At 43.9% G+C, this 24,622-nt stretch overlaps 1 protein-coding gene and 2 pseudogenes across 1 annotated transcript; 2 read left to right on the top strand and 1 right to left on the bottom strand.

Annotated features, from left to right (window-relative positions):
- Nucleotides 1-2,218: 2,218 nt before the first annotated feature.
- On the bottom strand, nucleotides 2,219-15,840 carry LOC117843043 (protein transport protein SEC23 C-like; annotated as a pseudogene).
- On the top strand, nucleotides 8,715-9,990 carry LOC140221761 (uncharacterized; annotated as a pseudogene).
- Nucleotides 10,185-11,456, top strand: LOC140221760 (uncharacterized). Its single transcript, XM_072291712.1, has 4 exons — nucleotides 10,185-10,502; nucleotides 10,592-10,664; nucleotides 10,760-11,297; nucleotides 11,432-11,456. Exons 1-4 carry the CDS (start codon nucleotides 10,185-10,187, stop codon nucleotides 11,454-11,456), a joined length of 954 nt encoding a protein of 317 aa, XP_072147813.1.
- Nucleotides 15,841-24,622: the final 8,782 nt, after the last annotated feature.

Genomic DNA, 24,622 nt, shown 5'->3' with positions numbered 1-24,622 from the left:
TTGATACAGGTGCTCGTATTTTTATGAACGTTATTTTTTCGGTGGTAACTAGTATACATGGCCAACCGGGCCGCGTAGCACGGCACTGGCACGGCACTATGCGGTACGACACTATGCGGCACGGTGGCTTAGCCGTGCCGTGCCGTGTAGTGTCGCCGTGCTGACATCTCGGCCCTAGCACGGCCCTCTGGGCGGTTAGCCGTGCCGTGCCGTGCCGTGCTGTGCTGTCGAGCACGGTAGCCCGACGTGCCCGCGCCGACCTGAGGTCGCGCCACCCGCTCCGTCGTCACCGCGGCGCCAGGTGCTGAGGGGGGCTTGCCCGCGGGGGGCCGCGCCGCCGCCGCCGCCTGCGCTCGCCCGTGGGGGGCCGCGCTGCCGCCGCCTGCGCTCGCGTGGGAAAAACAGAGATAGGGAAGAGAATAGAGAGTGAGGAACTCTAGGGTTTCCACGATTATATATGACTTGATGTGAATCTAACAGCTCTGGTTAGTTTTAGGAGATCCAACGACTGATATTTATCGGGCCAGCATAGTGCTGGTCCATTAAGTGTGCCGTGCCCGTGCCGGCACTACGGGCCAGATTGGCGGCCCAGGCCCGGCACTACCTATGGGCCGTACCAGGCACTGGCACGATGGGCGTCGAGCCGAACCGTTCCTGGGCCGTGCTTCTTAGTGCCGTGCTTGGGCCGACCTGTAGTGCCTGGGCCAAATGGCCAACTATAGTAATTAGTAACTCAGTATCTCGAAGATGCTTGTAGAAGTACGGATACTTGCACCAACGTATTGATCTCTCGAAAGTGATTATATAGGTAGGATTACGTATGTATATTTAGGGTGCGTTTGGTTTTGGGACCTTGTGGGTTGGGTTGGAGCTAACCCACTTTTTTGGGTTGGAGTCGACCCATCTCTTGTTTGGATGAGAGGGGTGAAGAGGGATGGGTTGGACCCAGTCCTGTGTAAGGTTGAGAGGGTTAGGTGGACGTCCTTTTAACACCGTTAGTCATGAGCCCACCTGTCAGCTGCGGGACCCACATGTCATCCCCTCCCTCTCTCTCTTTTTCTTCCTTCCCCTCTTCCACCTCGCGCCCCGTTTCTTCTGGCTCCTCCCGCGCGCCAGCTACTCCCCGCCTCGTCTCCACCCTGCCCCGGCTCCTCCCGGCCCGGCGGTGCTCCTCCCCGACCGGCGGCGTACCTCGACGGCCCGCTCCTCCCCACCCTGGCTCCTCCCAGCCTGGCGTCGCTTCTCCCCACCCCGGCTCCTCCCGGCCTGGCGCCGCTCCTCCCCGCCCCGGCTCTTCCCGGCGTGGCGGTGCTCCTCCCCGGCCCGGTGCTGCTCCTCCCCGCCCGCCTGATGACCCTACCTCGCCCGGCCCCTCTCCGCCCCAACCACCACCTCCTGCCGCGCTAGCCGCCGCCGCCGCTGCGCTAGCCGCTGCCGTCGCGCTGGCACCCGCTGCGTTAGCCGCCGCCGCCGCACCATCCTTCGCGGCGCCCGCGTCCGCTGCGCTTGCGCCCACGTGGCTCCGCCGTCCTCGCGCGCACAACAAGAAGACGGAGCGGAGGCCGTTCAAGTGGGTCGGAGGGATCCCACCGATTTAGAGGGATGAGTTGAATCTGGATATTGGAGGAATATTCCCCATCTGGGACGAACCCAACCGACCTCTACTCCAACCAAACATGGGTCGAAGTGGGTCGGCTCCAACCCAACCCACTTCGACCCGAGAACCAAACACTACCTTATAGGATGTCTGCATCTTTGTTTTGAAAAAAATAACCGTGTTTATAGGTGGTCCACTACGATACTTCACGCGCTGAGCTCTTTTTTTTGTTTCTCCTGGCATAATTTGTCATATACTATACACCTGCTTTGTGGTTGGAGTTTTTTTCATAATTTTTTTATTTACATATCTTATCGATGGGATCACAACACAAGACCTTGCTCACTTGGAGCACCAGATATTCTGCATGCTCTGAGTGGTGTGAACTGTGACCGCACGTTCCTGGGCCCTTGGATGATGAGTTAATAAAAAAAAATCAGTGTGGTGGGACAGAAAATAGTTGGAAAATAGCGGGACATAGTGTGGTGCAGGGCTATCAAACTGGACTCTCCCCACTGATGCGTGGGCCTCATCGCCCAATGGCCCATGCGCTAGTGGGACAAGGTCCCTCGGAACTGCTCCCAACATCGAACTGGGCCTCAGCAAATTGGCAGCTTCCTAAATATGCGCTAGTGTTTGAAAGATGCCTCTTCGGTAAATCCAAAGAAATGTAACCATCCATTGAAACAAGGTGCGGTTTTCCATTCTACAATGCACTAATGATTATGTAATTTTATTGAGAAAATTGTATAATTTAAATCAGCTACAATGAATTTGTAAGACATTCCAAGCAAAAAAGTTTCTTCTTACTGTACAGCAGAAGTGATCATCGGTAGTACAAATTACTTTATGCACTGTTCTAAGATTGATCTGCTATTGGACTGCCAGCCGCTGGAGATGGTCCATGAAAACCTGAAAGCTCACATCATCTGTAAATATGACGTCTCCACCAGGGGAGGGATTATCCGAATTATATGTCACAGATGGATTTAGCTTCGCCAGTAAAAATCGAGCCTGCAGTTTCAGAAGAAAATAACTTTTAGTTATTTCTAGAGCATATAGCATAGGGAAAGGTATGCCAAGAGAAAGGTTGGGATGAGACAACAGTTGAAAAATAAAGGTTTTATCGGTGGAAATGGTTGTTCTTTTCCTTGGTGAATATTGACCATTACTCTAAACCGTAAATCCGTAATACACTTCATGGTTCATACACACTAATTTGAGCACTGGTCGTTAGACATGGGAAATGGCTTGATTCCAAGACTGCTTTATTTGTCATGACAAATGGAATCATCAGGGACCTAGAACCAAAGTCCACAAGGGGCTTTATTTGAGCACTGGTGGTTAGATACTTAGATGTGACCAACAGCATAACCAGTTCCTTCGATATAAATCACTTTTTGGTTGAGATGAGGCTTTTTTTTTTTTGTGTGTGTGTGGGGGGGGGGGGGGGGGGGGGGGGGGGGGGCGCAACTCTAGCTAAAATAGGATATTGACGTGCAACAATTGTTGAGCAGTTCATTATTTCCATGCCATAGAGCTTGTTAGATACAGGCGATGGCTCATTTTTTCCTGTATCCCTTTTGAGTGGCTTTGCTGAAATGATGCTGCTTCACAGTGCAAATACCATGAATCCATAACAAGGAGCATTATACTACATGTTGAAGTGAAAGTTGGGAATATTACTTCACTAGCCCGTAAACTACTTATTGAAAAAACAACCATGACTTATCAACCCACAGGATAATGTACAAACAGAACTAGGGAAATTCAAAATGGCCAAGGAAAAAAAAAGAACACCTGAGACCCACATTGATCACAGACTACCAAACGGGGTACAAGAAACCGCTCCTTTATTATTGAACCAGCTTCCTCGTGTGGAGCTTTTAACAACTGGGCAAATGCCTGAACATTGTACAAGTAAGCACCAGATGGCAACTATAGCATATAATTCACAATTCACTGTAGATGTGATCTACTTGGACCACTATAATATAAAAAATAATGACAATTTGATGTGAAGGTGAAGTAATAAACTAAAAATGTGTTTGAAAATTAATGTACAAGCAAACAAAAAGTTATATATCTCAGCAGACAAACATTAGAAAGCTGTGAGAAGGGTTACCTCGTGACCTTCTTGATCTTGATAACCAGCATTTCGCCACTGTGCAATGGTTATCCCATGGAATATGACAACAGTAAAATAAGAATCCAACAAAAGGATCTTGTCAGAAGCAATTGCAGTCGCATCCAAGAGAACTGGCTGTGGCCCTGACTGAAATGAATAGGATATAAGTGGAGGTCTTTTACGGTACACAATACTACCTTATACTATTGTTTGAAAATGACTCGTATGTAAGGATCCGACGGTCGAGAATAATTATATACTACTAAAACGTTAAGCTGTAGTATAGGTAGTATGCATCAGTAGTATGGGTAATATAGGGGTATGATTGAAAATATATTTAATGGCATTGTTGAAATATATCAAATCTTTCCTTATTCTCTTCATGGCGCCGACGATTCATCGGTGCCGGCAGATCACGATCAATAATCAATCTGCAAACTTCTATCAGACGCAGCCGGCGCCGTCGTTATCCATCCAACGTACACCGTCCCCATCGGACATGCGACGGGGCAAATTCACCGTGTCGGCCTGTGATGGCGAGTCATTAGCGTGAGATCCTTCTCGTCCAGTCATTAGCACGAGACCCTTCTCATCCTCATCGTTTCATACCAGGCGGCGGCGAAGGGTGCCGGGCTAGAGTAAACCAAGGAAGGGCGCTCCGGCCGTCCACGGGGCGGCGCGCACGACCAGCATTGCGCATTATCTCCCTTCTCCTGATGGCAAAGCTGGCAACAATGTCGGCTGCTCCTGATTGAATGCCTGCAATGCTGATGCGACGCAAGCAACGGACCTTCATGTTCAGAGTGTTGTCACAATTTCTATCGACAGGCGGCGCGGCGTGCTGTGAGATCGTGCGGAAAAACATGGCGTGTGAAAAAAAACCCGAATAATATATGATGTTCTAATTACAATTTTACCCATACCAAAAAACAGCTTATACTCTATACTACAACCTGGTAATATTGTGCACCGTAAAAGAGCTCTATAAGTGAACGCTGAATCATCACAACTGCATTGGCTACATCCTCTCTGTCCAACATCATCCTAAAATATGCAGTTTCATCAGGACTGTTCTTAAAAACCTACACAAGAAATAAATAATTAATATCCAGATATGTAAACCTTTCATATTCAAAGCATTGTTTAATGAATAAAAATGAACAGTCTACCTGAACAAATTGAGAACGCCTCAAATTAAAAATAAACTGAGGAAATATTGATAGACGTGGGGATAAACTGAATGATGAGGGTGTTTCCTTCTGATAGTCTCCAAATTTAGAACATATACGTATCAAAGCTCGATCAAGCCATCTTACTGGGTCAAAATCAACCTGGAATAATCCATGACAGGAAAATGTTACACTATGATGAGCTAAACAACTTAAACTATATTGCGCATGCTTCGCGAATCCCTCCAGCCTATATACTCAAAAATGCTATGTATAAGCAGAAATAGCAGATAATGTATTAATATTGCTCATATAAACGTCAGGAGCGGACTTGACCAAAAAAGTTAAAATTGTTGAGATCTGGGCATCTGGCACAACACTTCAGTAATCAATAATGATTCGATCCCCATTTTATACAATAATATAGCACGCTAAGTTGGCCATCTCATCAAAACAGCGGGGAGGCTCATTGTACAGCAGATAAAAGATAAAGAGTAATACCATTTTGCATTGATGCTAAAGCAAAAAACAGCAGCTTCTTGATCAAAGCCAGCTACTAGCTCCTACAACACAAACGAACTTGATAAGGAACGAATACCTTAGTTTTGTTTCGAAAGAGGGGGAAAACACAAGAAAGGAATAGAAATCAGTCACGCCTGTCTTCAATATAGAAAACGTCATCATATCAGCTAAACATACTACAGCATGTAAAAACAAAGTGCTTGAAAATTCAGCATTATTAATTAACCAAATAAAAGGACACTTTACTCGACATTATCCGCGCCAGAGACCCATCTTCTGGATATTGTGGTTGATCTTAATCTCATCTGACCCTCATTGTGCTGATAGCTGAATGTGGCACCCTCAAGTTAGTCAAACAAATTCATCCAAAACAGAATCAGCTACTTGCATATGTATAGGCCAGAGGAAACCAAAAATCTTCTTACTAGGTTAAGAATTGAAAGTAAAACTGATTGCTTGTTGATTGACCAATTGAATCTGGGCCATCTTTTTTTGCAATATCATATACAAAGCAAAGTGATGTTTTTCTGTCAAGACCGCACATCTTCCAAGCGCTAGTGTTTCCTTGACAAATAACAGTGTCTGAAGACAAAGGACTTTTCTGCATATCATGACAGCAATGTTTAGAACAACAGAGGGGGGGGGGGGGGGGGGGGGGGGGGGGGGAAGCACACGCAAGCTTGTTGTATTCCTAATTAACAGAGTAGCTATTGAATGATCATAGTGTCCTACCTTCTCCAGGGAAGTACAAGGTCCAATGATGCCTTGAACCTTTACATCCTTTGAACAGTTAATCTCAAGAATACCACTGCAGAGGCAATTTAATCAATTAATAAATCAAAATGCCACCATTCCGTAAATGTACTCCCTCCTATTGGCTATTGCAAATGTATGTTGTTTTAAGATATGTTTTGGTCGTAAACTTTCAAAGTTTTTACCATCAATGTGCAGATGGAGAACAACATAAAATTTCTATCACTAAATTCAACATTAAAAGAGGTTTCACAATACTCAATTCCCTTTACCCGAAGTCATAATTTCATAATCACTAGTGACATATTGGAGACCGTGTCAATGTCCTAAATGACTTATATTTGCAACCAGAGGGAGTAGGATGTAAACTAAGGGCTCCTTTGGCAGTCCAATTTCCCACCGGGTTCCCGGCCATTTTCGCGCGCCGGCAGCCCACGCGGAAAATTCCCACGGGTTAGTTAACCGGCACCTTTGGAAGCCTGCTAGCGGGGGAATCCAGCCCGTCTCAGCACATTTTTCCGCGCGGAATAGCTCCCGGCCTCCAGACATCGGGCGCCCGTCCCCGTCTCACCCGTCCTCACGCCCCGTCGCCCATCTCCCCCTCCGCCAGAAAGCCACCGCCGCCACCCCCATCTCCGCCTCTCCGCTAGTCGTCGTCACCCCTCGTCTCCGCCGTCGCTACCGCCGCCGCCACCCCCCGTCTCCACCACCCCCCATCTCCCCCAGCTCCGGAAGAAAGCCGCGCTACCTCCTCCAAGATCCAGGTTCATGTGCGCCTCCCCTTCTCCCCATCTCCTCCTGTTCGTCCCCTTCCCCTTCTCACCCCCTCCCCCTTTCCTTTCTTGCTGTTGTTTATTTCTTCCTCATTGTTACAGTACATAAGATGTTCAACTCTACCTGCTATCAAGAACTAGATGCATTATCTGTACAGTTTGTAGCTCATTTAGATTGCACGATGTACTCTCAAGACATCAACATATCACCTACTCTAATTCTGACTGTATTAAGGGATATGTGACATGATAATAGCATAACTGTGACCATGTTCACTAAATCTAGTAATTTGCCAATTTTTAGATTTGAGGACATTACAGCAATGCGCTAGTAACTACGTAGTACATACTTTCTATGTTTGTTTCCATATTCTTCTGGTGCTATATTTCTGGTCATGCTGCCGGCTATTTTTTTGAATGTCGTGAGTGGCTTCGAGTTGGCTGAGACCGCAGGAGATCTGGCCATAGCAGCGTCAATTTGCAGCAGGTAGTAAGTTTACTGCTTTATTATTTTAGAGTCATTAGCTACACAAGATTTCGTTATAGTTAGTATTGGTGCCTAAGTCACTCGACTATTTCGCAGCCTATTGTTCTTACAATATGTTCTACAGTCATTTGCAATTCTGGGGTGTAGTTAGACAGGATAAAATTTGTGCAACTAAGCAGATTGGTGAGGCACAAAGTAATGGTTCTATGATTTCTTCTGAGTGGGACACCTGTTTTGGTCTATCTTTTCCACTGTTTGTCCATTTTAAGGAAGCCTCTTTTCTTCTTGTCTTCAGTTTCTTGGAGTTTCCTATCCCAAATGATGTTGCATTTATTGGAGTTTCTTGACAGCAGGTAGAGTTGAACACCTTGTGTACTGTACAGATATGTTGATGTAGCTCATTCAGATCCCTTTCAGTACTGGCTAATGGCTATTGAGAGTTAGTTGCTATAGGGACTTTGTGCATCTTCCTCTGTCAAGATACCCTTATGTCCCATGTACACATTTTTTTCCCTTGGCCATAGTCTTTACATGCCCTAGGTGCATATGGTAGCTAATATGATTAATTCGTGAACTGATTGTTTGGGCTTATACAGTGAGAACTCCTTATTGAATACTGCCCATAGCAAGCTGCAACCTTTTGTTATTTCTCACCATTAACTGGAGCAGTGCCCTTATCTTGCTATTTAGTCACCCAATTAGCCATTGTTTGACTTCTCTATTCTCTACACAGAATAATCACATGACCTTATGATACTTTAGAGCATCATTGATCTAATCTAACCATCTATTTCTAACGGTACTTTTGTTATTACCTTGTCAATTTCTCAAAAATGTCCTTGTTGAGGAGCATTAATATATCCAATTAACAGTCCATTCCCATGTTGAGCAATCTCCTATGCCGTCAATCCAGTCCTTCTCTTGAGTCTGCCTTTCTATCCACTGGCTTATATAAATGCCGATTGTTGTGGATGTTCCTCTTTTGCTGATCTTTACTCACAGATTCCTCTTCCTTTGTTGCTGCTGGCTATGCACGGTGCATAGAATAGCAACATTGCCTGTCCACTTTAAGACCCTGCTTCTTTCTGCTTGATGGGTCCATATACCCTTTTGGCATCTTATTAATTATCAAGACCATTATTGATAATGTTGTGTTTCCTCATAGTTGTATAAAATAATACATGCTGTATAGTTGTGTTTCCTCATAGTTCAATGTTAAAAGGAATATGTTTATATTATTGATTTCTCTTATTTTTCTATTTGATGGGTTACAAAACACTAGATAATGGGATCTTGGGAGGAGCAAGTTAGGCAGTTCTTGTTGGAGGAGGAAGAGGATGATGAGCTATTTTTTGTACTTGTTCCTGCATAATTCCGTACCTACAAGAAGAGAAAATGCCTGTGCACACATCTTCTCTTCCTGGTGCCAAAAAGGTGAAGGAAATCCTTGAAGGGCACCCGAGTTGGTGTAAAGTTGAGTTCCGAATGGAGCCTGAAATATTTAAAGCCACATCGGATTTTCTTAGAAGAGAGAATTTGCTCCGTGACACACGAGGTGTTGCTGTTGAGGAGCATCTTGGGATGTTCATGTTTATGCTCTCACACAATGCTAGCAACCAAAGACTACAGAAAGTTTTTCAACACAGCGGTGAGACAATCCATAGGAAAATAATGAAGTTTTCAAAATAATTCCTGCCTTAACTCATCGATTTGTAAGACTTCCAAGTTCATTCCAAACTCATATCAAAATCACGACAGATCCTCATTTTATGCCCTTCTTTCAGGTGCCAATCTTTTCTTTCCAAGTGCATAATCCTTTCCCCAATCTTTTCTTTCCCCAAGTCCTTATTTTTTTTCCTTTCGTGCATAATTGCATTGGTGCAATCGATGGCACTCATGTACCAATCACCATCGCAGAAGATAAGGCCCCTCCCTACAGAAATAGGAAGGGAACCCTATCACATAATGTTATGTTAGCCTGCAACTTTGACCTTAACTTCACATTCATTTCATGTGGATGGGAAGGGTCAGTATCAGATGCAGGAGTCGTTAGATCTGCTGTTAGCAAAGGATTTATTGTGCTAGAGGGGAAGTTCTATCTTGTAGATGGTGGGTACGCAAATACATCATCCTTTATTGCCCCATATCGAAGAGTTCGGTACCATCTCAGTGAGTTTAGAAGGCGTAGTTCGTCTCAAAGTGGTTATGCAAACTACAAAGAACTGTTTAACCATCACCATGCATTGCTTCGCAACCATATAGAGAGGGCTATTGGTGTTCTAAAGAAGAGGTTCCCGATTCTGAAAGTAGGCACTTTCCATCCCATAGAGAATCAATTCAAGATTGCAGCTGCAGCAGTTGCATTTCACAATATAATTAGAGGGCAAAATGGTCAAGAGGGGTGGCTGGATGACCAACTAGAGTATATCCCAACAGATCGATATGTTGATGTGCCGGAGGGGGACAACAACTATCCAAGTGAGGTGGAGCCAAACGATGCCAGTACTCTAAGAGATCAGATTGCACACCAAATGTGGGCTGCTTATAATAATAATAATTAGTCTAGTTTGATTCCTCTCGTTTGTTTATGTTTTGCTTATGTAATTTTTGGAACTTTCTACTACAAACATTATTGTAATAAGTGTCTTTTTTAATGCAATTGTTATCTTTGTACTTGAATTTCTTTTTTTGAGGCACCTTGATCTTGCTTATGTTTCTTTGTACTTCATCTTAACATGTTTTGAGAAATGGAGCCATGGCAGGAGAAGCTGATAGGGCTGCTTGGAACTCTGCTTATGAGAGATGTCTTGTTGAAATATTACTTGACTACAAAGATAACCCCAAATATAAAGGTCAAAATGGTTGGGTATTGGAGGGCTGGAGGGTTATCACCAGCAAGTTCAATGAGAAGTTTCCCGTAGCTCATTTCTCAAAGAAGCAGGTGCAGGAGGAGAAGGAGCTCAAAGCTAATTACAAGGCACTAAGAGATGCTAAAAGAGACAATGGTAATGGTTGGAATGAATCTTTATGTATGATACTAACGGAACCACAAGTATGGGAGAAGCTAATTGCGGTAAGCCATTTGGAATCTATATAAAATATGCGAAGAAGTAGCTAAGTTATTGTTGTTAACTAATTATCCTTTTCTGTTACATTCAATAGAATCACCCAAGAGTAGCAAAGTTTCGCAAAAAGCTATTTCCCCTCTTTTACCAATTGGAAGCATTATATGAAGGTGAAGTTCCCTCACTTGCATAGCTTAATTTATTGCTTTCAGCATCAAATAATTTTGTGGTTCTAATATGAGTTCCAATTGTCTCTTGAAAATAGGAAGTGTTGCTACAGGAAATCTAAACTTCACATCAACCATGCAAGTGGATCCACCTTCTGCTCCTGCACCTCCTCCTCTTGTTGCTCCTGCTGTTCCTCCTCCTGCACCTCCTGTTGAAAGAAGTAACTCTGAACAAAGCAGCAGTCACTTGGGTGCGAATCCATTTGCTTTTAGCTTTGATGGCCAAGAGACTTCTAGTGCACAAAATGAACGCAATGAAGCTCAAGATTCAAGACGGGAAGAAGGTGGAAGTGGGAGAAAGCGTAAGCAAAGTCACATTGGCTCTGCTCTTGAGGGATATGTGGAGTATAAAAAGAGCCAAACCAACAAAACTTTACAAGCTCTTGAAGGAAGGAAAAGGCGTAAGGAAGAATTTTCAGTTGAGAAGTGTGTCGACCAAGTGGATGCTATGGTTGAATTAACCGATGAGGAGAAGTCATATGCTTTCGATGTCTTTGAGTCTGAGACACATAGGAAGATATTCATTACAATCAAGAATTCTAATGTTCGATTAATGTGGCTAAAGCGAAAAATCAGGTATGTCTCTTTGAATAGGTATGCTCAGGAAGATATTGAAGAATCCTCATGAAAAACTTACTTGTCTCATCATGTCTAACCATTGTGTGAACCTTCTGATGGCTAAATTATTTCACTTTTTTTGTTAATTGCAGAGCCTTGATGGGAAGCACTACATGATCCGAGAGTCAGTCGCCAAGATCCCAAAGGTGCTTGTCTCTTTGAAAATGGCAAATTAGATGCTACCCATCAAAGCTAGATGGAAGAAAGACTACAAATCTATGTCAAGGAGGAGCTCAGGAAGCTGAAGAATAACTTCCACATGTTTTATGTTTGAATGCTCTGTTTCTACTATGTACTGTAGTCGTAACTTTGCTGTAGTCGTAAACCCATATGTGTTGTTGTTGTTGACAAATATTGCTCAGCTACTGGCCTCAAGTAGCTGCCCAGCCAGTACTTCGTACTGTAGCTTCTGCTGTGTTGCGAACCGCTAGCTGCATGCAGCTGAATATTGTTGACAAATATTTGTTGTTGAGTGGGAGCTGCATGCAGCCGAATGTTCCAAAATGATGTGTTTCTAATTTGAGGAGGATGTCAGTTCATTCATTCCAAGCGGGCTGTTTCTAATTTCCCTTTGTTTTCTTTCTTTGGTGCCAAACAACCAAGGGGAAGGGGGCAGCGGTGGAAAGGGAAATCAACGGAAATAAATTAACCAGGAAAATCTCCACAGGTGGAAAACAAAACAGTGTTAATAACCCTTTACTCCCAAACCAGTCCTAAGAAATCTCAGGTTCAATTATCCCAAGTGAAATCTTCAAGTACAGTCTTTCAAAACCCAAACCTGCCACTGTTAACCTACACGGGATTGTCTATTCTAGGAATAATAAGACAATGGATCTACAAACATGCCAGTCAGTTAGCTTCTCTTATGGCCATTGTGCAACCAAGGCACTAGATGCTATGTTTTAAGCAGCGGTTAGCAGTCAAGCCACTTTAAAGCAATTGCACAATGCCTTGATGTGGAAAGCAGCTGCGATGCACTGAAAGCTTCAATGGGCCTATGCACAACTACATGTATTTCCTGGTGCAAAGAAGAATGACTAGATATGTAATTCTGTGGTATTCGAAGAAAGGGAAACCAAGTGTGGTATTCGAAGAAAGGGAAACAAGTGTGAAGTGTCTCCGATGCAACATTCTCAAAAGAGATAAGAAAGCAGTAGCTCCGCCAATTAAGAATTGCAGATTGCACGTATAAAGTATTTTTTTTTAAAAAAACAAAGGTGACTCAGTTCAAGCCCTTACAATTACAAATTTGATCATCTCTAGAAACAATCAAATAAAAGTCATGCTACCACAACAATTAAATTAAGATAGATGAAAGAACATTTACTTGAATGATAGACCAAGGTTGTCGTCTGCTGATTGAAAAATGCGGAGAAGTAAATCCTTGAAAACAGAATGACCAAAACTTTCAGCAAGCATAACTATTCCTCCAGCCTTCTCAATTGCAACCTTCATTTCAGCAACTCCTACCTATAAAATCAAACCAGAAAGAAGAAGTTTATTAGTTTAGAACAAGGTAACCATACATCTCAATTTACACATCGAAAATACTGTGTAGTGGTCCTTAATGACCTGTCCAAACAAATTTCTTTCTCATAAATGTATTGGATTATACTGATTGTCACTCGAATCAACTGTGCACATTGTCTTACATGTAAAAATTTTAAATGCAATTAAAGAAACATTGGAAATGCCTTGTTTCTTATGTGACTAATTATGGAAAGTTGTTAATGGCTATATTAAAATAATTTTGCATTGTGATGTTATCATTTTGGTTAACAATCTAGATCATGTTTTAAGTTGCGTATATGCATGATATACTCTGATGCATAGACACCTACATGTGATAAAGGCATTGGTTTTTAGCAAAAGCAACAGTAAAAAACTAAAACTTAAAAATTAAATCAAACTACAAGTTTAATAATGATGTACTCCCTCCGTCCCAAATTATAGGTCGTTTTGGTTTTTCTAGATTCATAAATTTAACTATGTACATAGATATACGCTATGTCTAGATACATAGCAAAAGCTATGAACCTTAAAAAGCCAAAACGAACTATAATTTGGGACGGGCGTATAGGCCAAAAAGAGAATGTCATCAAAGGAAATATTCGGGAAGCTGTTTTTTTTCCTAAAGAGTACTTGAAAAAAGCAAAACAGTGGCAACTAGCAAACCTGGTCGACTGCACAGGCAAACAAATCCAGAACATGCCCTTGGTGCACAAGCTGCTTTGCTATTTGATCATAGAACTTAACAGCTTTGTCATAAAGTGGTGCCGAGTCTTTATCAAGATCCTTGTGTGAGCGAATTGGCTTTGATAAGGATTTGCATACAATCTGGAAATTGGAAGATGGTCATCCTACTACACAAGAAAGCATATTACAGGAGTATCTCCGAACCATATAATACATGGTACGAAAAATCATAATTGGAAGTAACGCTAAAGCTCTGATTTTAAACAAATAAACTGGAGCAAAGTGTTGTTTCGTGATATCGCCTAGTGATGTGGAGGGAATTGTAGTAAATGTAATCCAATGTAAGTAGTGAGATAAACATGAGTTAGTCGTTTCAAGAAAAGATACAACAGCATCTTCTGACAAAACACAGGTACAAGAATAGAAGTGAAGGATGGCTTCCATCTTCTTTCAAATCACTTATGCTTATAGACATAATCTCATAGTATAAAGCAAATAAAGAAATGCATAGTATTTATGTTATACTATTACGGGTACTGCAGCATAATCCCCAAGCAAATACAAACAAATAACACAAGCATATATAGCAGTGAAACTATGCAGCTAAAATTACGGCTCCCAAAATCGTGGCTATTAACAGTAATTTAGCATCAAACAGAACATTGGGGGGGGGGGGATAAGACAAAACCATGTAAATCTTATATAAAATTGAAAGCATCAGATCCAGACAAGTTCAGGTCATGTGAGCATATTCCATTCCACTTCAGAATATGGTGTTCGGATAGGTTATAAACAATAACATTTCTCAAGCTTGTAGGAACCTATGTTAAATTTCCTGAGAAATATGTAGGTTGTATATTGGCGAAGGAAACTTCCCAATTGGCCCTCTATTAGGCATGTTAATCCAGAACTGAGGTAGTTAAAAGAACCATAGCTTAAAAAATGGCATCCAATTGAAAGAATTTGGACTTACAGAACCAGGTCCCTCTGTAGATGGACCACCAAAAAATGCCATTATCCTAGCACCTGATCCAGGGACACAAACCCCAATGCGATTGGCTGCAACACTTAAGGCAACTCCAGTGCACCTTGATGCCCGTTGATCAGCTGGAACAGGCCAAGGGTCCTTTTGCATTTCTTCTATAACCTACATGTAGTGAATTATATCATGGACTTGCAGCATTGAACATTGAGGATATATTGTATGGTGTGGACAGTGTTATTTCCTATTTTAATGTAACTGGTTCTTAACTGAGTTCAACACAAACTCGCATTCAGAAGCAGGCAGCAGGAACCTAGCAATGCTCTCAGATGAAAGACCATCTCTGGTACCAGCAATCACCCCAGTGGTGGGCTTTTGCTTCCCTGCAAAGAAGCACATTTGTTCCAATATTTGTTCCTTGGTGACCTCCTTTGTTCCCTTGAACACATATGATTTTGGCAACAAGCCAAAACCCAACTCATGAACCTGAATGGACAAATATTGTATATGTTACTAAACTAACAAATTAAACATCAAACATAAAAACTATATGGAGCATTAGTGAGAAACAGTGAGCTTTTACCTGCACATATGTTCCAAAAGTAATGAATCCAACAAGGGAATTATCTGGCAATAGCTCAACAGCTTGTGCCAATGCAGACTTCAGATAACCAATTTCTTCTTCAATCATGCAAGTATCTACAACAAAAATGAAAACCGGTGGCACTATAGGACCAGTTTCCGTTGATGATAAGTACTCAACAGTGGTATACTGAGGAAAGAGTTCTGCGGGGAGATTATTTTCTGAGATCAAGGAGTAGTGTTGAGGGCATTGATTGCGTTGAAAGCAGAATGGACAGACCCAGATCTTAGCAACATAGTCAACAATGGAGAAAGGATTGAGGACGGAACGACACATGCGACAGCGAAGGGGTGAATATGGGAGAACCGGGATATCAGGAATTGACTTCAGAGGTGTATAGATAGCGGAAACAGGAATTACACAGTTCAAAGCCTCCTGCTTTGTGCCTGGAATAACATTCCAGGGCATCCTTATCCCGTCTTGTGCCTCTAGGTCAAGGAAGTCAGACATCTTCAATGCAGCTGCCTTGTACAACCGTTGTATACGAGGCTTCCACAATTCGGTCAAAGGAATCTGGCCTGCAAATATCAATCAATAGGATGTGAAAACTGGTGGCCACGAACAAGAGAATAAAGAGTCAAAACATAAACAACAGAGGAAACCCTTAAAGTGGATGCCAATCACAATTCAATCAGCTCGAAGTACCACAAGGAACACCGAACACCAGCAACTCTGTTCTAGAGCTTTGAAACTTTCTATAACTGTGTGACTATAATCAATACCTCACAAAGAAGAATATCCACTTTCTAGACAAAATGAGATAACCTTGAATTAACAAAATAAAAGTGCATAAAACCAAATGTTCTGTGGTTATCCTTTATTTGTTCGCCAACCCTTAGATGTCTTGGCTCAAAACACATGGTAATATGGTCCCGTTGTTTTACCAAACCTCACCTTAAGAAAGGTCCAGCCTTGAGTACCTGACCTGACAAGATGGGCCTATCCGTGGTGCCACGTTGGCACGTTGCCTGTGCCCCACCTTTACAGCATAATGTGGCACCGCAGGTGGACCAGCAGTGTTGAGGTTATGTCCCACGAGACAGGATACCAGGATGCTTTTTTTTGGTGCAGCTATGACCTAGCAACAGTGGGCAGTGAATTGTTGTAAAATTCCGAGTACAATTGTAACTTGCAATTTCCTGGCCATAAAACCAGGGTTTGACCCCTGTTTTTCTACTAGCTTCTTTTGGATATCCCATATCACCACTTTGTAGACATTGTGACGATTTATTTGATATGGTAGATACTGTGAAAATGCCAGCAAAATGAGATTACATACAAATGCTTCGTGCCTTGCATCATTGGAAATAAATAGAATGTAGTATAACTGAATTTACACTTAGCCTAAAGATATGCACCCGGAATCAAACCAAAATATAATTATTCTTGAATCCGAATTTGCTCATAGTATGAGCACTTACGATCAACAAATCTTTCTAAATGTAATCCCGGGCGCATAATTTAATACATTGACCCACAGCACAAAATTAAGTCCTGAAAACCAAAAAAAATCTCAAAGTCCGAACTAGCATAAAGAGATCAGAGCTGGGGTTTACTCATGGAAAACTAACTAGGGTCCCTTCCAACTTGACATTTCGTTGTATGCCAAAATCTACCGCAATTACCACGCAGCAACCACCCCCATCATGGAAATCTCGAACCTAATCGCCAACAACCTAGATCTCCGTGAGCTTTATCTCGAAAACAAGTACAAGAGAAGAGAAGGTGGCTCACCTGTAGCGCGCGGCGAAATACTGAAGACTGGCTGCCTAGCTCCTAGAGCTGAGGCGGCCCCGGGCAGTGGCAGCGTTGGCCGGAGTCGTGAGCCGAGGCGTGCCAGGTGGCTGAGGACGAGCTTGAAATGGAGGTCGAAGGGCTCGATGCGATCGAAAGACAGCGAAGGAGTTGGGAGTAGAGACGAGACAAGCTTGCAGGGGGGAGAAGGATGAAGTGGCGCCGGTAGCGTGTAGTGGGCCCCGGTGGTTGGCGAGGGAAAGGGTAATCGAACGGGTGAGGTGTTGATGAGATGGCAGGTTGGACGGTTTGGATGAAGGGTGCTGATGTCCCCTTTATGTTTTCTTTTCTCTTTTCACCGTGAAAAGCATCCTGCCAACTCAGGCTGTCTACCCCGGCACCCTATAAACGATCCTTCAATACCGCGGTAGCGAAAAAAATCCCGCACTGCGGTACTGGGAGGCGTCCACTACCCAAGCGGACAGCCGACGGTCCGCTACTCCTAGCGAATGCCCAGGACGCCCGCTACCCGCCTCCCAACTCCGCCAGCACCAACGACCCCCCCTCGCGCCTCCACTCGGATCCGTCACTGCCGCTGGACCGCTGCCAGTGCTGGGCTGCCGCCGCCGCCATTGAGGAGGAGGAGGGGGCCGGCAGGGAGGAGGAGGAAGGGGCTGCGGGAAGGAGGAGGAAGGAGCCGGCGGGAAGGAGGAGGAAGGGGCCAGCAGGGAGGAGAACAAGGGGGCCGACGGGAAGAAGGATGAGGGGGCCGGCGGGGAGAAGGCCTGGGGGACGGCGGGAGGGGAAGGGGAATGGCTGGGTAGAGGGAGAGAGGGAGGGAGAGGCTGGGTAGAGGGAGAGAGGGAGGGAGAGGAATAAAATATTGTCAGGATCTCTGTGCAGCGTCATCCTTCTGTGCGTGATACAACAACAAGCAAAGTTGAAGAAGCGTAGCTGGGCCTCGTCGTTCTGCTTGGCCCAAGATTCCCAGCGTCCTCGTCTCAGGCTCGGAATGGAACAGGCCCAACTAAGATGCGTGTGAGTGCTTAGCGCTATTGCGTGAGCGAACTGGACTCTTTGTTAAGATCCGGCGCGACGCCGAGGAGCGGCAACTCTATAATGAAAAAAATCCTATTAGTTAAACTCATCGTCCTCCTCTCCTTCTCCACCTCTCGCCGGATCCCTTCCCTGAGTCCGGTTTCTAACATTCTGGTATTAGAGATGCGAACCTGGAGCCCCTCCCTCCCCACCACCACTTCACCCATCTCCAGAAACGTGCGGGCATCATGGACCCAAACACCAAGATCCTGCTCGGTGAGATCCAGAAATTCTTCGCCGATGAGATCCACAAGCGCTTCTTCAAGAGCGACCTCAAGTGGGAGCAGCATTTCCAGGAAGCTGAGCGTCTTCACGGTGACCGCATCGTCAAACTGGAGCCGTCCGCCAAGGCATTCAAGGATTGGCGCCCCACGATCGACGCCACTGTCAACGATGTCAAGCTGGAGATCAGCAAGCTCTCTCGCCACTGGGACCGCGCTGTCCGCAACCAAGCAGCCCTGGACCACGGTCTCTTCCCCAACCCCAAGTCGGCGTCCAAGCGCCCATCTACTCCGGATCCCAGCGCTGACGGCCGTCACGGACACCGCGTTGAATCTTCTCACCAGGATGAGGGTTTTGGGACGGTGTTCACCCAATCCCCTATCCCGGTCAAGGGTGCGTCCATGTATCCTCCTCCTCCCTTTTAACGTTCCTATTCTCGATGCTTTGGCAATTCGCATGATAGCTCATCTCAGGATTGTGTCGACCTGGGTAAATTGCCTAAGCTTCATTTCCCGGTGTTCGAGGGAGAGAATCCCAATCTTTGGTTATCTAGATGTGAGGATTATTTTGAAATGTTCAGAGTCAATCCATCCATTTGGGTCAAGGTTGCCGTCATGCAATTTGAGGTCTCAAGTCCTGCAGCTCGTTGGGCTTTGTCAGTTGACAAACAGTTGAAGAGGGTGTCCTGGCCTGAATTTTGCGTGATGCTTATAGATCGGTTTGGTCGTAATCAGGAGTTCTTAATTTGGCAATTGTTTCATATAAACAAATTGGTTTCGTAGCTGATTATGTCGCTAGGTTCACTGAATTGATAGACCAATTGATAGTTTACGACCATTGCACTGATCCTTTATATTATGTCACATGGTTCATTGATGGATTGCGTGATGATATTCGTGCAATTGTTCTTGTTCAACGCCCCCATTCCTTGGATACTGCCTGCACTTTGGCATTGTTGCAGGAAGAGGTGGCCGATCCAGCTAGGCGCAGGGATCATCGGCGTTTTGATTTAGGCTTTCAGTCTCGCCCCCAAACTCATCGCGGGCCACTTCCCCTACCTACACCTCCTCGTCAGGACAAAGGCGTTCCTGCACAACCTTGGATTTCTGATGTTGCTAGTTCCCGGGATCATTCCAAGTCTCAACTGGACAAATTTGCATCTCTGTGCGCCTATCGTCGAGCTCACGGTCTTTGTGATAGATGTGCAGAAAAATGGCAATCGGGCCACAAATGTTCAGCCACTGTTCATCTAAATGTAGTACAAGAATTATTCGATCTCTTGCCTCCTGAAGAGGCTGCTTCCGGGGTGGATACTCATAGTGTTTTGGGGTCTGAACACCACGAACAACTCTATCTGGCTCTCTCTCAAGATGCCTTGGCTGGTACTGAAGGCCCTAAAACCATGAAACTAGGAGGATCTATTCAAGCCCGTCAGCTCTCCATTTTAGTGGATTCAAGAAGTTCTCACACTTTTCTCAGTGTAGCCTTGGCATCTCACTTGCAGGGCGTTCAGTGTTTGCCCACACCCATCAGAGTTCAGGTGGCAAATGGTGCAATTTTACACTGTACTTCATACATGCCATCCACTCTATGGTTGATACAGGATTTTAGCTTCACCTCTAATATTAAGATAATTCCCTTGGATCATTATGACCTAATCTTAGGTATGGATTGGCTCGAGCAACACAACCCTATGAAAGTGCATTGGAAACAAAAATGGATTTCTATCCCATACAAAGGGTCTATTGCTATACTCCATGGCTTTTGTCCTTCTCATGCTGATACTCTGATGGTCCAAGTTTGTTCCATTGCTGCTCAATTGGACATTGGTCAGCCTATTTAGTCTCAGCCTTCAGACTTTCCTCTAGAAATTCAGGCTCTTTTATTAGAGTTCCAAGCTGTGTTTGCTCTAATTGATGGGCTTCCCCCTCAGAGATATTGTGACCATTCTATTCCCCTTATTCTTGATGCCAAGCCCATTTTCATCAAACCTTACATATACCCTTCTGCCTTAAAGGATGAGATTGAGAAACAGATACAAGACATGCTTGACAAAGGAATTATTTGTAACATCCAGTATTAATGACAACCTAAGTATGACCTTAAGAAGCTAATGGTGAAGTTTGGATTAAAGGAAGGTAACTTGAGTCAAAGTCAAATTTGAGCCGAATTTAGCCAAAATTTCAATTTGGAGATTTAAATTCAGAAAAATTTACCAAAAATATGAAGTTGAGGCTTGAGGAAGTTTAGAACTTAAGGGAATGAAATTGGACAATAAATCAAGTCCCAAAATCCTCAAGAAATGCAATTGAAAATCAAAATCAAGTAAGTACTATTCATCATCCGAAAATAGGAAAATTCAGAAAAACATGATGAGTATCCACTTTGGAAATTGAATTCTGCCCAATTTTTCAAGTAAGTGGACAAAGGCAACTGAACAGCAGTGAAATATGATCCTTGGACATGTTTAGTAGGGTGTTTTTGCTCAGGAATAGTGAAGGAATCAAATTCAAATTAAGGCTCAAAGTCAGCACTCTGACCATTTCGGCCTAACTATTGAACTGCACTTTTCCTAAGTCTGAAAACAGCAGCAAGTGACTATGTTTGGGGCAAGATTAAGAGAAATGTAGTGTGAGAGGTATAGGTGTTTATGTGCAAAATGGAATCCTTGTTAGTTGTAGAGCACGAATGGTTAGTGGTTGGACTATATGGAATAAGTTTGGGCTACTGAAATTGAGTCCAAAGAAGGGTAAATGACCACACATTATGACTGTCGAAATTGAATCATGGAAGTTCAGTTAACAAAAGGTTCTGGCAGAAACTTTGAGCTTCAAAATCTCGGTCTTAGGGTGCTCATTTCGGTTGGAGGCCAATCTATCAAATGGAGTACTTGGACTACTCTACAAGTTTGCTTAAGGAACATTTGGACCTTGGGATTTGAAATTGGGCGATATGGAGGTCTGAATGTCGGAGCGAAGAAGAAGAAGGAAGAGGGGGAAACAAGCAGAGCGGGAACAGAGCCGTGCCGCCGCCGGCACCTCCGCCCACCGGCCAGCGCGACAACCCTGTCCGCGCCACGCACGCTCGTGAGCCATCGAGGTGGCCTCCATGCACACGGTGAACGCTTGAATATATACCGCTCCCGCGCTTATCATTTCACCGGCCGCTGTTCTTTTGCCGCGCAAGCACCAGCTCAAGCGAGCACCACCACCACCGGCCGATTCCACCACACTGCCGCTCCTCACCGCAATTCCTTCCACCCAAAGCCCCGTCAGCTCTTCCTCCAAGCCCCACGCCACTCCGTTTTCCCAGCTCCCCGCCGGCGAGCCCGAATCGCCGCCGTTCCTATCCGCTCGACCGCTACCCCTGCTCCTCCAGTGAGCCCTCCGCGCCGCCCCTTCTCTACTCTTGTGCTCAGGTTTAGAGGCTCCTTAGGTCGCGTAGACGCCGTAGAACGCCTCCGCCAGCCGCTTGCGCCGCCGCCGGACCTAGAAGCCGGCCGGCCTCCGGCCATGGCCGCCGCCGCCCGTGGAGGGCCCAGCTCAGGCCGCCTCCAGGTGGGCTAGCGCCACCCGCAGGTGCGCCGGGGCCTAGGGGTGCTCCCCGGCCCGGCCCTGTTGCCGGCACGGCTGCCGCCGGCGAGCCGCTGGCGAGCTGCCAGCCTTGCCCGCCCCGGCGCCCTGTTTTGGCGTCGGGCAGGGGAGGTTTGGCCGGCTGGCCCACGCGCAAGTGAGGATAGGGTAGGGGGGGCGGTAGGAAAAAAAAGGTAGTCCAGGGGGTTTTTCGATAAGGTTTAGTTTTCCGGTTTTAAAAATAGATTTAAGTAACAGCCAAACCATTTAATTCATTGTAAATTGTATAGGTACCCAAAAATAATGAAATAAATTTTAACAGGTTTATTTTTATCTCCTTTACTTATTAAAATTTTTAAAACTTATTTTTTTATATAAACATTTTGGGTATTTATTTAGTGCCTTTAATTAAAGGTATTAAGTAAATACTTAATAATTCCAAAATACATAAAACATGAACTAATGCTTTTCTAATTACAAATTAACCATAATCTATAGTAATTAGGAGTTTAAGGTTAGAGAATATGAAGAAAAGGCTTACTTTTAAAAGATAAAGATTTAAGTATTCATTTAATGCCTTTCCTTAAAATGTTTAAATAAATTATTAAGCTATATAAAATAAATAAAATTCTGAATAATGTTTTGATTAATTCCAAACAAATGTTAATCTATAGTTTTGCATTTTCTTTTACATTAGAAATTATTTCAAATGTTTTTCAAAAATAAAAAGGAAAGTCTAAAATGGGTTTAAATAAGGGAGTTTAAATCGTGAGTTAGATGTTATGGGTAGAGTTTTGTTGGCTTGCAACTTTATCATGAAGTTAAGTTGTCTAAGTCATTGTGGGCTTGCAACTTTATCATGAAAGAAGTTGTAGAGTCTTATGCTTAAAAAGTTGCATCTCTGACTCATGCATACGCTTTGTCGTAGATACTGAAGCTCCAGAAACGGAATTTCTGGAAATCTCTGAAGAACCTCCGGAGTTTGAGGAAATCATTGAGTTGATCCCTTGTGAAGCCGGACCATCGGGCAACACTAACATTTTTACAGATCAAGGCAAGCCCCGGTGCATCTATGCCTCTCTCTTTTGGAGTTATTATTTCATGTGTCCAACTATTGGTTATTTTTCTATGAATGCATTAAGTCTAGGAATTGATTGAAACCTTACTTTTATGCACAATCCAACCTTGTTATTAAGGACATCTTTGCCACTTGTTCAATAATTAGTAAGTGTCCCAAGCTTAGCAAAGCATAGTCGTACTACCTCTACCATTCTTGAGTACCTATGGTACTCAGCAACCTAAGGTAACATTGTCATACATATGTTTATCAGAGAAATGACCTGTTTTGAAAGATAGTGGATGGAAGGTTAGATGGAATCAAGAAAGGAGTCTTGAGTTCCGTAGTTTCGTCTACTCGATTAATTTGATTAAGGACTGATCGTTGTTTTAACCCGTGATCAAGTGATATTACCTGGTTGCTTACTGCTATATGGGAACCAGCAAGCCCAGTAGGTTGGTTGGCTCTCTGATCGGAAATATTTCGTACCCGTGCTTGGCATGCAGTGGAAGGGCAGGGCGTAGCCTGAAACTCGCAGTGGAGATCACCAGACGTGGGGTTCCATGTGGGGGTGCGGCCCTGGGTTCAAGTAGTCATATTTTCGAAAGGTCGTTATGTGCAACCCCAACAGTTGTACATGGCTGGTGGTCGGGTATCTCCTGCAGGATGTAAATCGGTCCGGATCACCGCAATTCTCGGATATGAATACACTTGATCATTGCTTAAGCATTGTAGTGTAACAAAGAGAAGAGAACCGTTGCTTTCGAATAAATATGTTGAATGACTTAGTTCCATCTGGTTGCTAAAATATTTTTCATCATCTAGACTGATCAGGTAACAAACTCAATCTGAAATAAAAGATAAAACTAAGGTTTCACTTATAATAAGCTCTTTCTGCAAAAATGTGAGTCAGCCAGTACACCATAAAGCTATCATACAGGGTGTCAAAAATATTTATATTGGTTAGACGGGTCAGACTTGCTGAGTACTTCATACTCAGGGGATCCTTTGTTGTTGTTTTCAGAAACCCAGCAGGGACCCACCGAGGAGGTAGCACCGAAGAACTAGGGTACCTTATGAGTCTTATGATACCCTAGAATAGACTTACATGTTTAATTACTTACCCCGGACTGTTTCATATTTTAAACTCTTAGCAATGGTTTAACTTGCACTGTTAAGTTTCTTCAATCTATGGTTTGTAATAAATCGTACTTCTGTTATGTATGTAAAAATGTAATGTTTGTTGATGCTATCCCATCGTGGAAGCGATCCTAATGTATGGCTATGGAACACACCGTGGAGGTTTTCAAGGAGTTCTGTGAACAGAACCCTTGACGGACTACCGGACTTACACTGTTTTTAAGTGCGTTATGGATAATTGTTGTTCTGACAGCAATTAGGCGCACTTAAGCCAGTTTAAGTTGGGCGGTTCTGCCACATTATTAGACCAAGTAACAGTCCATTTTCTTCTCCACTGCTCCTTGTCAGGAAGAAGGATGGGTCTTGGCATCCATGGGTGGATTACAGATACCTAAATGCTCTTACAATTCGTGGCCAGTTTCCAATACCTGTTTTTGATGAATTAGTTGATGAATTGGTAGGGGCCAGCTGGTTCTCATCCTTGGATTTGAATTTTGGGTTCCATCAAATACGCATGAAAGCTGGAGAGGATTTTAAAACTGCATTTAAAACCCACTTTGGTCACTTTGAATTTTTGGTTATGTCTTTTGGATTGTGTGGTGCTCCTGCATCTTTCCAAGGTGCCCTGAATTTCACTCT

This window comes from Setaria viridis, chromosome 2 (assembly GCF_005286985.2).
Source record: "Setaria viridis chromosome 2, Setaria_viridis_v4.0, whole genome shotgun sequence".
Classification (NCBI taxonomy): domain Eukaryota; kingdom Viridiplantae; phylum Streptophyta; class Magnoliopsida; order Poales; family Poaceae; genus Setaria; species Setaria viridis.
The sequence above is the reverse complement of the archived record's forward strand: the minus strand, read 5'-3'. Positions and strand labels throughout refer to the sequence as shown.

Excerpts from the sequence above, each read along its gene's own strand:
- LOC140221760 (XM_072291712.1), top strand. The coding sequence starts at position 10,185 with ATGGCAGGAGAAGCTGATAGGGCTGCTTGGAACTCTGCTTATGAGAGA. Across the intron at positions 10,665-10,759 it reads ATTGGAAGCATTATATGAAG|GAAGTGTTGCTACAGGAAAT; the intron begins GTGAAGTTCCCT and ends TCTTGAAAATAG. Across the intron at positions 11,298-11,431 it reads TGGCTAAAGCGAAAAATCAG|AGCCTTGATGGGAAGCACTA; the intron begins GTATGTCTCTTT and ends TGTTAATTGCAG.